This window comes from Oreochromis niloticus, linkage group LG19 (assembly GCF_001858045.2).
Source record: "Oreochromis niloticus isolate F11D_XX linkage group LG19, O_niloticus_UMD_NMBU, whole genome shotgun sequence".
Lineage (NCBI taxonomy): Eukaryota > Metazoa > Chordata > Actinopteri > Cichliformes > Cichlidae > Oreochromis > Oreochromis niloticus.
In genome coordinates this window covers 3,880,446-3,894,831 of record NC_031983.2, presented here as the reverse complement: position 1 = coordinate 3,894,831, position 14,386 = coordinate 3,880,446, and the positions used below count along the sequence as shown (strand labels likewise).

Below are 14,386 nucleotides of genomic sequence, written 5' to 3'. Positions count from 1 at the left end.
TTGGAGGATGTGTTTGGGGGGGGGGGTCGCGAACATTTTTCTTGTAAAAAAGGGGGGCCTGGCAAAAAAAGTTTGGGAACCACTGGTTTAAGGCATTTTACAGTTTTTCTCGATTGCTTAAACACTATAACCAGGCCTCTAAACTAAAATTTCAAAACCATAAACGCTATTGGTCAAAAAGCTCACCCATTTCCCTGAACTATAAACACTATTCCCTGCTTTGACACATGACTCAAATTTGGTGAACTGGTACTGCAAAACTCTACACACAAATCCCTACATTTTACAGTGCTTACACCATGTAGTCATGTAGAAAGCACTAGCATGCAATAATGTTAACTTAAGTCAGCATAGCTTGAGCCCAATTAGCACACAATTAACCAGGTGGAAACACTAGGAGTCAAAATTTAGCACACACCAATCAGAACCTGCGATGGATAGATAAAAGGGCCAAAGTCAGCTCATTCAGGTTTGAAACAATGGATCCAAAGAGATGCAAAGGAAGAGGACGTGGTGGAGAAAGAGGACGTGGTGAAAGAGGAGGACGTGGTGGAGAAAGAGGACGTGGTGAAAGAGGAGGAGGAGGTGGTGAAGGAGGTGGAGGTGGAGAACGACGGCGACAAGGAAGGGGAAGAGCAAGGGCACGAAGACAGTCAGTCTCGGATGAAATTCGAGCCACTTTAGTTGACCATGTCCTTGTCCATGGGATGACTATGAGGGAGGCTGGGCAACGAGTACAACCAAATTTGAGTCGCTTCACTGTTGCCTCCATCATCAGAACCTTCAGGGAGGAAAACAGGTAGGTGTACTTGCAGTAAGACTGCTTTGTACAGTAACGTTTAAGTTACTGAATTTATGTGTCTTGAGTTTCAGTATGTTTCCATTATTTTCCTGTAAAATGAATGTGTGACAGTTACAGTAATGAGTGCTTCTATTTTTGTAGGACACAGAGACGACCACCTGGTGGAGGCAGGTTAAGGCTTTTGTCGGAGGAGCAAGAGAGGGAACTTGTAAACATGGTAATTGCAAATAATGTAATCCGCCTGCAAGAGATTCAAAGGAGAGTGATTGAGGATGATCATCTTTTTCGAGGCATAAATGCCATCAGCCTCTCCACAATTGACCGCATCCTCCGAAAGAATCAATTCCGGATGAAACAGGCATACCGAGTCCCTTTCGAACGAAACTCTGACAGAGTGAAAAACTAACGTGTGGAATATGTTCAGGTATGAGTTTTGATACTGTATAAGGTATTGTGTACCATCACAGCATGGCAGTTTATGCTGCCATTTCAGCACTCTTGAACTTTGGTTCAGGGTACCGATTGACTCTACTGTGTTATGTGTTTTGCAGAGAATCTTTGAGATTGAAGGACGGCCTGTTCCCCATGAAATGATCTTTGTGGATGAGGCAGGTTTTAACCTGACCAAAAGAAGGAAAAGGGGGAGGAACATAATTGGCCATCGGGCTATTGTAAATGTCCCTGGTCAGCGTGGGGGGAATGTCACTATGTGCGCAGCCATCAGCCAACGAGGGGTACTCCACCGCCATGCCGTACTAGGACCCTATAACACTATGCTTCTCCTTGCTTTTCTTGATGGTTTAAGACAACATATGTTCCAGCTGGACTACAGGGAACCAGCACAGCCAGAGCAGCCTCACTACGTTGTTGTGTGGGATAACGTCAGCTTCCATCGCGCTGCTCTGGTTCGTGACTGGTTTACCAATAACCCAAGGTTTTCTAATATCTTTCTGCCTGCATACTCCCCCTTTCTAAACCCGATAGAGGAGTTATTTTCGGCATGGCGGTGGAAAGTGTATGACCGAGAACCTTATGTCCGTGTTCACCTCCTTCAGGCCATGGAAGAGGCCTGCCTAGACATATCAGTAGATGCATGCCAGGGGTGGATCAGGCATGCAAGAGGATTTTACCCCCGCTGCCTGGCTGGGGCCAATATAGCCTGTGATGTGGATGAGATTCTCTGGCCTGACCCAGACCAAAGACAAGATGCTGTGGTGGGATAATGTTTCTGGTGTGTGTTGTACTGTATAGTACATGAATGACAATGTGCCACTGTACATACATTGGTTGCGTCTTTTGTGTTTATCATGTGACAAGGGTTTTGAAGGGGAGAACCATAAGCAACCTAATTGTTTTGGAACTATTGTTTTGAATTAATTGTACCAGTGTGCAAAACTCTGTTGTAGTGTGTGTGTTTTTGAGGGCTTGTGTTTGATGTCTGAGGGCAAAGTTCGGTTTTTCAGCAGGAGTGAATAGTTTTGGGTGTAGAGCTTCATTTTGACCTGGAAATAGGATGTTTGGGGAATTGAGTGAGATGTTATGGATTTGTGTTTACTGTTGTGCGGATATGAGGCGTAGTTTCAAGAAATGTGTTTTAGCAATCGAGAAAAACTGTAATGAAACAGAAAAATGTATCTGCTTTATAAGGTTTTGTTATTCTTTTTTTAATAAAGAATAACAATGTAACATTTCTAATGTTTTGACAATTTGTAATAATAATATGAACTTCCTGTGTTTTTCACAAGAGGTGCAAAAAAAGTTAACTTTTCATGACATAATTCAGAGTTAACACACTCACAAAGAACACCCCTTAAACCACTTGTAACACATGTGCCTATGTAGAAAACAAACACAACTTCTCCACAGTGTCAAAATCCAAAGCATGCAAGCTTATGGGCTCAAGTGTCCGTGTACACAGCTTTGTGGCTCACCTTGTGCTTGTGTTCGGCCACCTGGATGTGGTTGAGGTCTCTTCCAAGTCCAGCCGTCTGCAGCTTTAACCAGCGCTCATAGATCCAGGCCTCCAACTCCTCACAGTCATAGAAGAACTCAAACAACCTCAACTGAGCCTCCAACTGCCTCCTCCTGACACAGCAAAGAAAAGATGTGAGGCAAGATGAGCACAGGTGAGAGATGTAGCAACAGAATATCAGACTAATTAGACTTTCTCTTCCACCATTTTGGACATACAAAGAAATGTTACACGTTTAGACTTGTTGATTGATAAATGATTTTTCCCTCCTGCTGTAAATGAGAAAACTGAAGCAAACCTGCTGCTGCTGAGAGACACCAGCGATTTGTACTGAGTGTCAAGAGCTCTTACTCTGCTCTGAATCTGCTGGCCATCCCTTACTTTTGCCTGAGTGAGAGAAAGGAGGTGGGTCAGTCTGACAGAAATCACCCACAAAATCCTTCTTAAAAATTCCCCAAACAGTGAACTAATAGGACATGAGATGACAATTGCTGGCGTACCTTCAGAGCTCTGCTACTGATAGTACTGATGGTTTCACCATGAGTTGAGATCTGAGCTTCCAGGAGATCTTGTTTCTGAAGAAGAGACTCCACCTCCGTCAGCTGCTTCCCCAGTTCAGAGGAACTCGCTTGGGACTGGAGATGGGGTAAGGGATGGGACAGTCAGTAATATTAAAATCACCCCACTTCCCTCCCAGTACAATCTAACTAAAACTCCAGTGTCATCATTATAACTAAAATTATGATAACTAGAAAGTGCATTTTCTGAAGAAACTGCAGTGTATGCACTGAAATGAATTAATTGCTGAATGTAAGTTAAAAATTTTGAATGAGATAGAAAAAACAGAATTTAACCTGAAAACAAAAGTGCTGAACTGCTAAAAGCTGACATCCACACAGAAGAAGTTGGAAAATAGTTGAAAATGTTTAAAATGTCAATTAGAAAAACCTAAGAAATGAGGAAAGAAAATTTAGAGTCAGAAAACATCTGAATGAATATTAAAAGTTCATATTCTTTGAATCACTGAATGACTAAAATGTGATCCCCCCAATTAGAAAAATTAGTAAATTAGAAATACCTAAGAAATGAGAAAAGAAAATTTAGAGTCAGAAAACATCTGAATGAATATTAAAAGTTCATATTCTTTGAATCACTGAATGACTAAAATGTGATCCCCCCAATTAGAAAAATTAGTAAATTAGAAATACCTAAGAAATGAGAAAAGAAAATTTAGACTCAGAAAACATCTGAATGAATATTAAAAGTTCATATTCTTTGAATCACTGAATGACTAAAATGTGATCCCTCCACTTGGATCCACACAGTTTAAAAAGTTTAAAAGTCTGAGCTTTGAAAGACACGGTGTTGGAAAGAGAACAACGATGGCGACGTTTTGAGGGTAAAATGATGGCTGTAGAGCAAACACTGTGGACACAGCAGCAGTTGAAAGAGAAGTGTTTAAGATGAATCTTGGCACAGTGAGAGAGAGCTGTTAAGCAGGCAGGTGTGAGCCTGGTTGCTATAGTGACTGCACCCAATGGCTCCATACACACGCACAGACATGCACCTCACTTTTGCTGCTTAAAATGAACAGAAAAGTTAGGCCGAAACAAATCGTTCCCAAATGAAAAGTACAAGTCGTATTGACAAAATTCTTTCACCGTGAGCGACAGCAATGTCTAGTCTACTGAATTCTCAGTTTTCATGCCTGTGGAATTTATTATATGGACGTGGTGACAGTGGAAAGACACCATGCTCTTCTGATTTTCAAACGAACCTTCTGATCCATTTTAACATACGTTAAAATAACATACGTCTATGGAACAGTTGGAGGGAGGAGGCTGTGCATTGGTGACATTTATGAAATAACCGTAACACCTAGTACAATAGTAAACACATTGGATGAAAGAGGACAGCGATGGCTATGTTTTGAGGGTAAAATCATACCTGTAGAGCAAACGTCGCGGACACAGCAGCAGTTTTAAAAAAGATTTTAAGATTAATTTTTTTGCTCCTCTCACTCTAGCAGTTGAGCTGTCTCACTCTAGCCCCAACATTCCGTCCCATACACACCCATTATAAACTCTGAAACAGCTGAAAAAAAGCATGAAACTTAAACTGGAACTGAAGAAAAAGTATAATAGATATTGAAAAGATAAATACAAGTTGAATAGCTGAATGTCTTGTCTTCGTTTTAAAGTTTGAATGGTGGCTCTACGTCAACGTATGTGGAAGTAGATACAGTGGAAAGAGGAGTAAGTTGAAGGAGAATTTGAAGGGTCTCCCCATTGAAATACATGGGAAATTTTTGTTGAAAAAAGTTGAATAATTTTAAAAATATAAATGTTAAAAATGAGAAAAATAAAAGCACACCTGTGCAAAAGAAGAGGAATCTAACGGTGTTTGAATGGTTTTTCTAACTTGAACAGTTTTGAAGGAGATAGACATCGAAAAACGTACGGAAAAGAAAATAATAATAAAGACTAGAAAGTGCATTTTCTGAAGAAACTGCAGTGTGAATGCTTGAATCTGAATGTATGCACTGAAATGAATTAATTGCTGAATTTAAGTTGAAAATTTGGAATGAGATGAAAAATACAGAAATTTTAACCTGAAAACAAAAGTGCTGAAGTGCTAAAAGCTGACGTTTACACAGAAGAACAAGTTGGAAAAAAGCTGAAAATGTTTTAAATGTAAATTAGAAAAACCTTAGAAATGAGAAAAGAAAATTTAGACTCAGAAAACATCTGAATGAATATTAAAAGTTCATATTCTTTGAATCACTGAATGACTAAAATGTGATTCCTCCACTTGGATCCACACAGTTTAAAAATTTTAAATGTCTGAGCTTTGAAAGACACAGTGTTGGAAAGAGAACATCGAGGTCTTCGTTTTGAGGGTAAAATGATGGCTGTAGACCAAACACTGTGGACACAGCAGCAGTTGAAAGAGAAGTGTTTAAGATGAATCTTGGCAGAGTAAGAGACAGAGCTCGTTAAGCAGGCAGGTGTGAGCCTGGTTGCTATAGTGACTGCACCCAATGGCTCCATACACACGCACACAGACATGCACCTCACTTTTGCTGCTTAAAATGAACTGAAAAGTCAGCCCCAAACAAATCGCTCCCAAATGAAAAGTACATGTCGTATTGACAAAATTCTTTCACCGTGAGCGCCAGCAATGTCCAGTCTACCAAATTCTCAGTTTTCATGCCTGTGGAGTTTATTATATGGACGTGGTGACAGTGTAAAAACACCATGCTCTTCTGATTTTCAAACGAACCTTCTGAGCCATTTTAACATTAGAGTCTATGGAGGAGTTGGAGGGAGTACGCTGTGCATTGGTGACATTTATGAAAGAACCATAACACCTAGTACAATAGTAAACACATTGGATGAAAGAGGACAGCGATGGCTACGTTTTGAGGGTAAAATCAGACCTGTAGAGCAAACGCCGCGGACACAGCAGCAGTTTTAAAAAAGATTTTAAGATTAATTTTTTTGCTACTCTCACTCTACCAGTTGAGCTGTCTCACTCTAGCCCCAACATTCCGTCCCATACACACCCATTATAAACTCTGAAACGGGTGAAAAAACATCATGAAACTTAAACTGGAACTGAAGAAAAAGTATAATAGATATTGAAAAGATAAATACAAGTTAAATAGTTGAATGTCTTGTCTTCGTTTTAAAGTTTGAATGGTGGCTCTATGTCAACGTATGTGGAAGTAGATACAGTTTGAAAATGAGTAAGTTGAATGAGAATTTGAAAGGTCTCCCCATTGAAATACATGGGAAATTTTTGTTGAAAAAAGTTGAATAAAATTAAAAATATAAATGTTAAAAATGAGAAAAGTAGAAGCAGTCATGTCCTAAAGAAGAGGAATCTAACGGTGTTTGAATGGTTTTTCTAAGTTGAACGGTTTTGAAGGAGATAGAGTACAAAAAACGTACGGAATATATAAAAATAATAAAATAGAAGAACTAGAAAGTGCATTTTCTGAAGAAACTGCAGTGTGAATGCTTGAATCTGAATGTATGCACTGAAATGAATTAATTGCTGAATTTTAAGTTAAAAATAAAAATGTTGAATGAGCTGGAAAATACAGAGTTTTTAACCTGAAAACAAAAGTGCAGAACTTTTGAAAGCTGATGTTCACACAGAAGAAGTTGGAAAATAGCTGAAAAGTTTTTAAATTAAAATTTGGAAAACCTAAGAAATGAGAACAGAAAATTTAGAGTCAGAAAACATCTGAATGAATATTAAAAGTTCATATTCTTTGAATCACTGAATGACTAAAGTGAATCCCTCCACTTGGAACCACACACTTTTAAAGGTTTACATCTCTGAGCTTTGAAAGACATGCTGTTGGAAAGAGAACAACGATGGCTTCGTTTTGAGGGTAAAATGATGGCTGTAGACCAAACACTGTGGACACAGCAGCAGTTGAAAGAGAAGTGTTTAAGATGAATCTTGGCACAGTGAGAGACAGAGCTCGTTAGGCAGGCAGGTGTGAGCCTGGTTGCTATAGTAACTGCACCCAATGGCTCAGTACACACGCACACAGACATGCACCTCACTTTTGCTGCTTAAAATGAACAGAAAAGTCAGGTTGAAACAAATCGCTCCCAAATGAAAAGTACAGGTCCTATTGACGAAATTCTTTCACCGTGAGCGGCAGCAATGTCCAGTCTACCTAATTCTCAGTTTTCATGCCTGTGGAGTTTATTATATGGACGTGGTGACAGTGTAAAAACACCATGCTCTTCTGATTTTCAAACGAACCTTCTGAGCCATTTTAACATTAGAGTCTATGGAGGAGTTGGAGGGAGGAGGCTGTGCTTTGGTGACATTTATGAAAGAACCATAACACCTAGTACAATAGTAAACACATTGGATGAAAGAGGACAGCGATGGCTACGTTTTGAGGGTAAAATCATACCTGTAGAGCAAACGCTGCGGACACAGCAGCAGTTTTAAAAAATATTTTAAGATTAATTTTTTTGCTCCTCTCACTCTAGCAGTTGAGCTGTCTCACTCTAGCCCCAACATTCCGTCCCATACACACCCATTATAAACTCTGAAACGGCTGAAAAAACATCACGAAACTTAAACTGGAACTGAAAAAAAATTATAATAGATATCGAAAAGATAAATACAAGTTGAATAGTTGAATGTCTTGTCTTCGTCTTAAAGTTTGAATGGTGGATCTACGTCAACGTATGTGGAAGTAGATACAGTTTAAAAATGAGTAAGTTGAATGAGAATTTGAAGGGTCTCCCCATTGAAATACATGGGAAATTTTTGTTGAAAAAAGTTGAATAAAATTAAAAATATAAATGTTAAAAATGAGAAAAATAGAAGCACACCATTCCAAAAGAAGAGGAATCTAACGGTGTTTGAATGGTTTTTCTAAGTTGAACGGTTTTGAAGGAGTTAGCGTCCAAAAAACGTACGGAATGTGAAATAATAATAAAGAATAGAAGAACAATACTGTGAATGCTTTTACAAGCATTCACACTAATAATAAAGATTACAACAACAATACTGTGAATGCTTTTACAAGCATTCACACTAACTAGAAAAATTTGCATTTCCTGTGAAAATGCTGTGTGGATGCCGGAACGCTGAAGCTGTCTGCTGAAAATGACTGAAAAAGATGAAAAGCTGCAAAAATTGTATGGCAGTAAAGAAACTGAAAAATTATGCTGAAAACAAGTGAAAAAAACAGAAACTTTTGCTGAAAAGAGGTGAAAAGGCAAAGATTCTGCTTCAAAGGGGTACAGAAGTTCAAATTTGTACTGAAAAGAGGTGAAAGGGTTTCCTCTGAAATGAGCAGAAGATACTGAGATTTGTATTGATAAGAGGTGAAAGGCTGAAAATTCTGCTTAAAATAGGTGAATCAGCAGAATTTCTACTGAAAAGAGGTAAAGAAGTAGTTGCACTGAAAACAGGTGAATCAGCAGAATGTCTGTAAAAAAGAGATTTCTGTTGAAAACACCTGAAAAATCTGGGATTTGTGCTGAAAAGGGGTGAAAAAACTCACAATTCTGCTGAAACGGGGTGAAGAAGAGGTGTTGGGCTGTTGAGAAGACTTAAATAAGTTGAACTGACAAATGCGATGATATGGCACAAATACTATGATTGGGTACAAATATTATAATTTGGCACAAATAATATGATTTGGTTCAGATGCTATGATTTGAAACAAATACTATGATTTGGCAGAAATACTATTATTTAGTTGAAATACTATGATTTACCAGAAATACTATGCCTTAGTAGTAATACTATAACATAACAGATATACTGTGATTTTGCACACATTCTATGTTTTTGCACAAATACTATGATTTTGCTCAAATACTATAAAATTGCAGTAATACTATGATTTTGAAGGAATACTATGATTTGGTAGAAATACTATGCCTTAGTAGTAATACTATAACATAACAGATATACTGTGATTTTGCAGACATTGTATGTTTTTGCACAAATACTACGATTTTGCTCAAATACTATGAAATTGCAGTAATACTATGATTTTGAAGGAATACTATGATTTGGTAGAAATACTATGCCTTAGTAGTAATGCTATAACATAACAGATATACTGTGATTTTGCAGACATTCTATGTTTTTGCACAAATACTACAATTTGGCAGAAATACTATGTTTAGGCTCAAATACTATGATTTGCTATAAATACTATGATTTGGCACATATACTATAATCAGCAGATATACTATAACATAACAGAAATTTTAATTGGGCACAAATAACATGATTTGGCACAAATACCATGATTTGGCAAAAAAATACCATGATTTGGCACAAATACAATGATATGGCAGAAATACTATGATTGGGTACAAATACTATGATTTGGCACAAGTACTATGACTTAGTACAAATACCATGATTTGGCAAAAAAATACCATGATTTGGCACAAATACGATGATATGGCAGAAATACTATGATTGGGTACAAATACTATGATTTGGCACAAGTACTATGACTTAGTACAAATACTATGATTTGGCACAAATACTATGATTTGGCAGAAATACTATGTTTTAACATAACTAATATCTTTTGACAGAAATTTCTACTAAAAGGTACTATTTCTACTTTTTAGCAGAAATACTGTAATTTTGCATAAATACTATGATTTGGCAGATATACTATATTCAGCAAATATACTATAACATAACAGACATTCCTCCACTTAGTAGTAATACTATAACATAAAATAAATATTATGGTTTTGTCCCAAAACCATGATTTGGCACAAATACCATGATTTTTCAAAAATACTATGATTTAGCAGAAATACTATGATTGAGCAGAAGTACTAAGATGTAGTAGAAGTACTTTGATTTAGCACAAATACTATTATGGAGGAGTAATACTTTAACATGGGAGAAATATTGATACTCACACACACATACAGAGAGAGCAAAGTGTACAGGGGCTGTTAAGAGTCTGGGCTTGGTATAGCTAGGTCAGCTAAATTAGCTGCACCTGCTATAATCAGCACTTACACACACAGACAGAGAGAGCTATGGGTTTTCTTCAGTGTATTTCTCACATTCAGGATTCCCCTCGAACAAATGGCCATAATTTCCTAACCGTAGGAGCTAGAACGGTCATTCTGACACCGTTTTGTTCAGAAGAGATGGGGAAATCTGCAGGTCTTCATAATTCAGAGATAAAATATAAATTATTGAAGATATATGACTTGTAATACACTGTAACTGAGTAGAGGCAAAGCAAAACTGCGTTGACTTGCCCTCAAACAACGTTTTGTAACTCTAAATCTATATGGAGCATCAAAATCATTCTTTCACTGTAAGAAACAGCAGGCTTTGGTGAACAGTCATGGAAATTTTCAGGTCTCTGTTGAAATCCATCAAAAAGATCTGACGAGAGAAAAAAGTGCCTCATTTCCAGAGTTTGAAATCTGAACAGATCTGAGCGAGGGACAAATTTCCTATCCTCAAACAAGTGTAATTCATGGCCAAACGGTAATAGGTGAGGAAAAAATTCTTGAATTGTGAGCATCAGGGATGTCTGAAGATATATTGGCACAAGCCTCATGTCTCAACTTTGTTTTGTTAAGGAGATATGACGATTTGAAAATGCCTCTCATTAGAGAAATCCAGCGCTGATTTTGAACAAACTCTCCATTGACTTTCTATGGAGAGTTTTCAGACTTTGTGTTGCTCTGAGGAGATTTGCAAAAAATGTGTAAATCCCACAAGAATGATAGTGACATTTTGTGAAAGCCAGCAAAAATACCTACGTTTTGATGTATAATTTGTGAGGGTTGGGTGGAAGTGGGCGAGTAGCAAGAAGTTGTTTAGACAAGAAGAGAAAATTCAAAACGGACCAGTCCTCACTGTGAGTTAATTGCATAGCAACCATAACAACGCATGTATTTTCTGAAAAATCACAATTTTGCAACTGGAAACTTAAAGACAGATAAGATGATAACGGTAGAAGATCTGAAAAAGCTGAATCAGACATGAATAGCCCAATAACTAGAGAACATTTTAAAGTTTGAATGGAGTTTCTAGGTGAACGTATGAGGAAGTAGTTAAGTTTCAAAAGCAAGCAGGTTTTAGCAGAATTGTGGAAGTTTCCCATTCATTTCAATGGGACAAATTAAAGGAAAAAAGTGTAATATTTTAAAAAGTATAATAGTAATAAACACCAAAAGATATAGCGATCATTAGCAGAAATAGCAGAATAGTTTAGAGTTTGAACGGAGAAAATCGGCTGAAAACTGAGGGAGTAGTTAAGCGCCAAAAAACGTACGGAAGAAACTAGAATAAAGTAGAACTAGAAAAATTTGCATTTCCTGCAAAAATGCTGTGTGGATACCTCAACGCTGAAGCTGTCTGCTGAAAAGATGAAAATGATAAAAAGTTGCATGGTGGTGAAAAAAAAATGTCACCCTGAGCAGGATTGGAACCTGGCCCTCCGTGGCTCAAGGCAGCTACTCATCTCACTGCCCCAAACTCATTCTCACAGAGAAAGGTGGGCAGACTGACAATTCTGCTGAAATTAGCAGAAGCTGCTGAGAATTGTGCTGATAAGAGGAGAAAAGGCAGAATTTCTGCTGAAAAGAGGTAAAGAAGCGGAAAGTTGTGCTGAAAAGAGATGAATCTGCAGAATTTCTGCTCAAAAGAGTTTTTCCTGAAAACAGCTGAGATTTGTGCTAATAAGAGGTGAAAAGGCTGAAAATTTTGCAGAAGAGGTGAATAAGCAGAATTTGGGCTGAAAAGAGGTGAAAATTCTGCTGAAAAGAGTTCAATCAGCAGAATTTCTGCTGAAAAGTGTTCTGCAGAACTCTTTTCAGAATTCTGCTGAAAAGATGTTTTTGCTGAAAATAGCTGAAAAAGCTGGGAAACTGAAAATTTTGCTGAAAAGGGGTGAAAAAGCTGAAATTGAGTTAGAAAAGTTTCTCTGCTGAAAACAGGTTTCTGCTTAAAACAGCTAAAAAGCTGAGATTTGTGCTGAAAACAGGTGTTCAAATCCCATGACCGGGATTTAAACCTGGCCCTTCTGTTCTCAAGGCAGCTACTCATCTCACTGAACTAAACTTGTTCCGACAAACACAAGAGATGGAGAAACTGACAATTTTGCTAAATGAGCAGAAGCTGCTGAGTTTTGTGCTGAGAAGAAGTGAAAAGCTGAAAAATTTGCAGAAAAGAGGTGAATCAGCAGAATTTCTGCAGAAAAGATGGAAAGAAGAAGAACATTGCGCTGAAAAGAGATAAATCAGCAGAATTTCTGCTGAAAAGACGGAAAGAAGCAATCACAGTAGCTGCTCATCTCACTGAGCCAAAGCAGTTCTTGTCCCACCAAGAGATATGATGAGAGAAAAAATATGCAGGGGGGGCCGAAGAAGCTGAATTGTTGTGAAAAGAGGTGAAAAAGCTGAAATTCTTCTGAAAGAGCAGAAGAGGCTGAAATTTTTCAGCTACTCATTGAGCCAAACTGGTTCTCACATAACTGAAAAAAGGTGAAAAAGCTGAAAATTCTGATAAAAACAGCAGAAGTGGCTGACATTTGTGCTGATAAGAGGTGAAAACGCAAACTTTCTGCTGAAAAGAGGCAGAACAACCTGGTTCTGCTCAATTTCACCAATCAGAGGTACTGCTTCTGTCTGCTTCATCAGGCTGTGTACTTGTATGTATTTCTGCCATGGAGCGTTAACAAGAATCTGAGGTCCATATTAGAAAAGCTGCTAAAATCATAAAACTTTGCAGAATTGTAATAAATCAGCAATATAAATTACAGGTCTGTGATAGTGTATAAATCTGAAGTGAAAAAAAAAATTGACCAAGGTGGATTTGAACCCACGACCTTTGGGCTGCAGAGCCGTGTCATTACCAATTGCGCCACCTGGAAAGGAGGTGGGCACCCGAAAACCAGATTGATGACCAGTCAGAAATAGATCGCGGTGAGAGGCGAAAAACGCTGTTTTTTGTAGTTACAAAACGTCGTGTAACTCAAAAACTAGGAGGGCTAGCAGCATAATTCTTGTACTGGGTGAATCAGACTTTGATGTACTTTGAGTGTGGTTTTCATTGTTCTTTGTACCTCCGTCGTGGAGATATAACGAGAGAAGAAACGGCTCCATTTTCGGAGTTTGAAAACTGAGAGGAGGACAGATTTCCACCCCTCAAACAAACGTAATTCATTGCTCAACGGTAAGATAATTGTAAAAACTGCTTCCACTGTGAGTGTCAGCAGTGTCTGAAGGTATACTGGCACAAGCCTCATGTCCTGTCTTTGTTAAAGAGATATGACGATTTGAAAATGCCTCTCATTAGAGAGTCCGAGCGCTGATTTTGAACAGACTCTCCATTGACTTTCTGTGGAGAGTTTTAAGACTTTGTGTTGCTCTGAGGCAATTTGATAAAAATCTGTAACTTCCACAGCAGTGATAGTGACATTTTCTGAAAGCCAGCAAAAATACCTACATTTTGATGTATAATTTGTGGGGGTTGAGTGGAAATTGAGCGAGTAGCAAGAAGTTGTTCAGACATGAAGAGAAAATTCAGAACAGACCAGCGCTCACTCTGAGTTAATTGCATAGCAACCATAGCAACGCATGTATTTTCTGAAAAATCACAATTTTGCAACTGAAAACTTAAAGAGGTATAAGATTAAAATGGTAGAAGATATGAAAAAGCTGAATCACTCAGGAATAGCCCAATAACTTGAGAACGTTTTAAAGATTGAATGGAGTTTCTAGGTGAAAGTATGAGGAAGTAGTTAAGTTTCAAAAACAAGCAAGTTTTAGCAGAATTGTGGAAGTTTTCCATTCATTTCAATGGGACAAAAAAATTGCATAAAAAGCTTAATATTTTAAAAAGTATAATAGTTAAAAGTACAAAAAGTTATAGCACGAATGAGCACAAATAGCTGAATATCGTGAAATTTGAACTGAGAAAATAGCACAAAAACTGCGGAAGTAGTTAAGCGGCGAAGAACGGAGCAACTTGAAGAATAAAGAATAAAGAGAAACAGGAACTCAATAGTGTGGATGCCTACTATATAGTAGAATATAGTAGAAATACTATGATTTAGCAGAAAT

At 37.8% G+C, this 14,386-nt stretch overlaps 1 protein-coding gene and 1 long non-coding RNA gene across 2 annotated transcripts in view; one reads left to right on the top strand and one right to left on the bottom strand.

Moving 5' to 3' along the window:
* sptbn5 (spectrin, beta, non-erythrocytic 5) overlaps nt 1–14,386 on the bottom strand; it is a 117,958-nt gene that overhangs the window by 78,157 nt on the left and 25,415 nt on the right. The window contains exons 13-15 of the mRNA XM_013274982.3: nt 3,275–3,409; nt 3,073–3,161; nt 2,734–2,887 (exon numbers count right to left, since the gene is read on the bottom strand). Coding sequence (XP_013130436.1) covers nt 2,734–2,887; nt 3,073–3,161; nt 3,275–3,409 — 378 coding nt within the window. The remainder of the gene's footprint in view (nt 1–2,733; nt 2,888–3,072; nt 3,162–3,274; nt 3,410–14,386) is intronic.
* On the top strand, nt 105–2,420 carry LOC109195993 (uncharacterized). Its single transcript, XR_003215226.1, has 3 exons — nt 105–799; nt 944–1,226; nt 1,354–2,420. It is a non-coding gene; the product is annotated as an uncharacterized LOC109195993 (long non-coding RNA).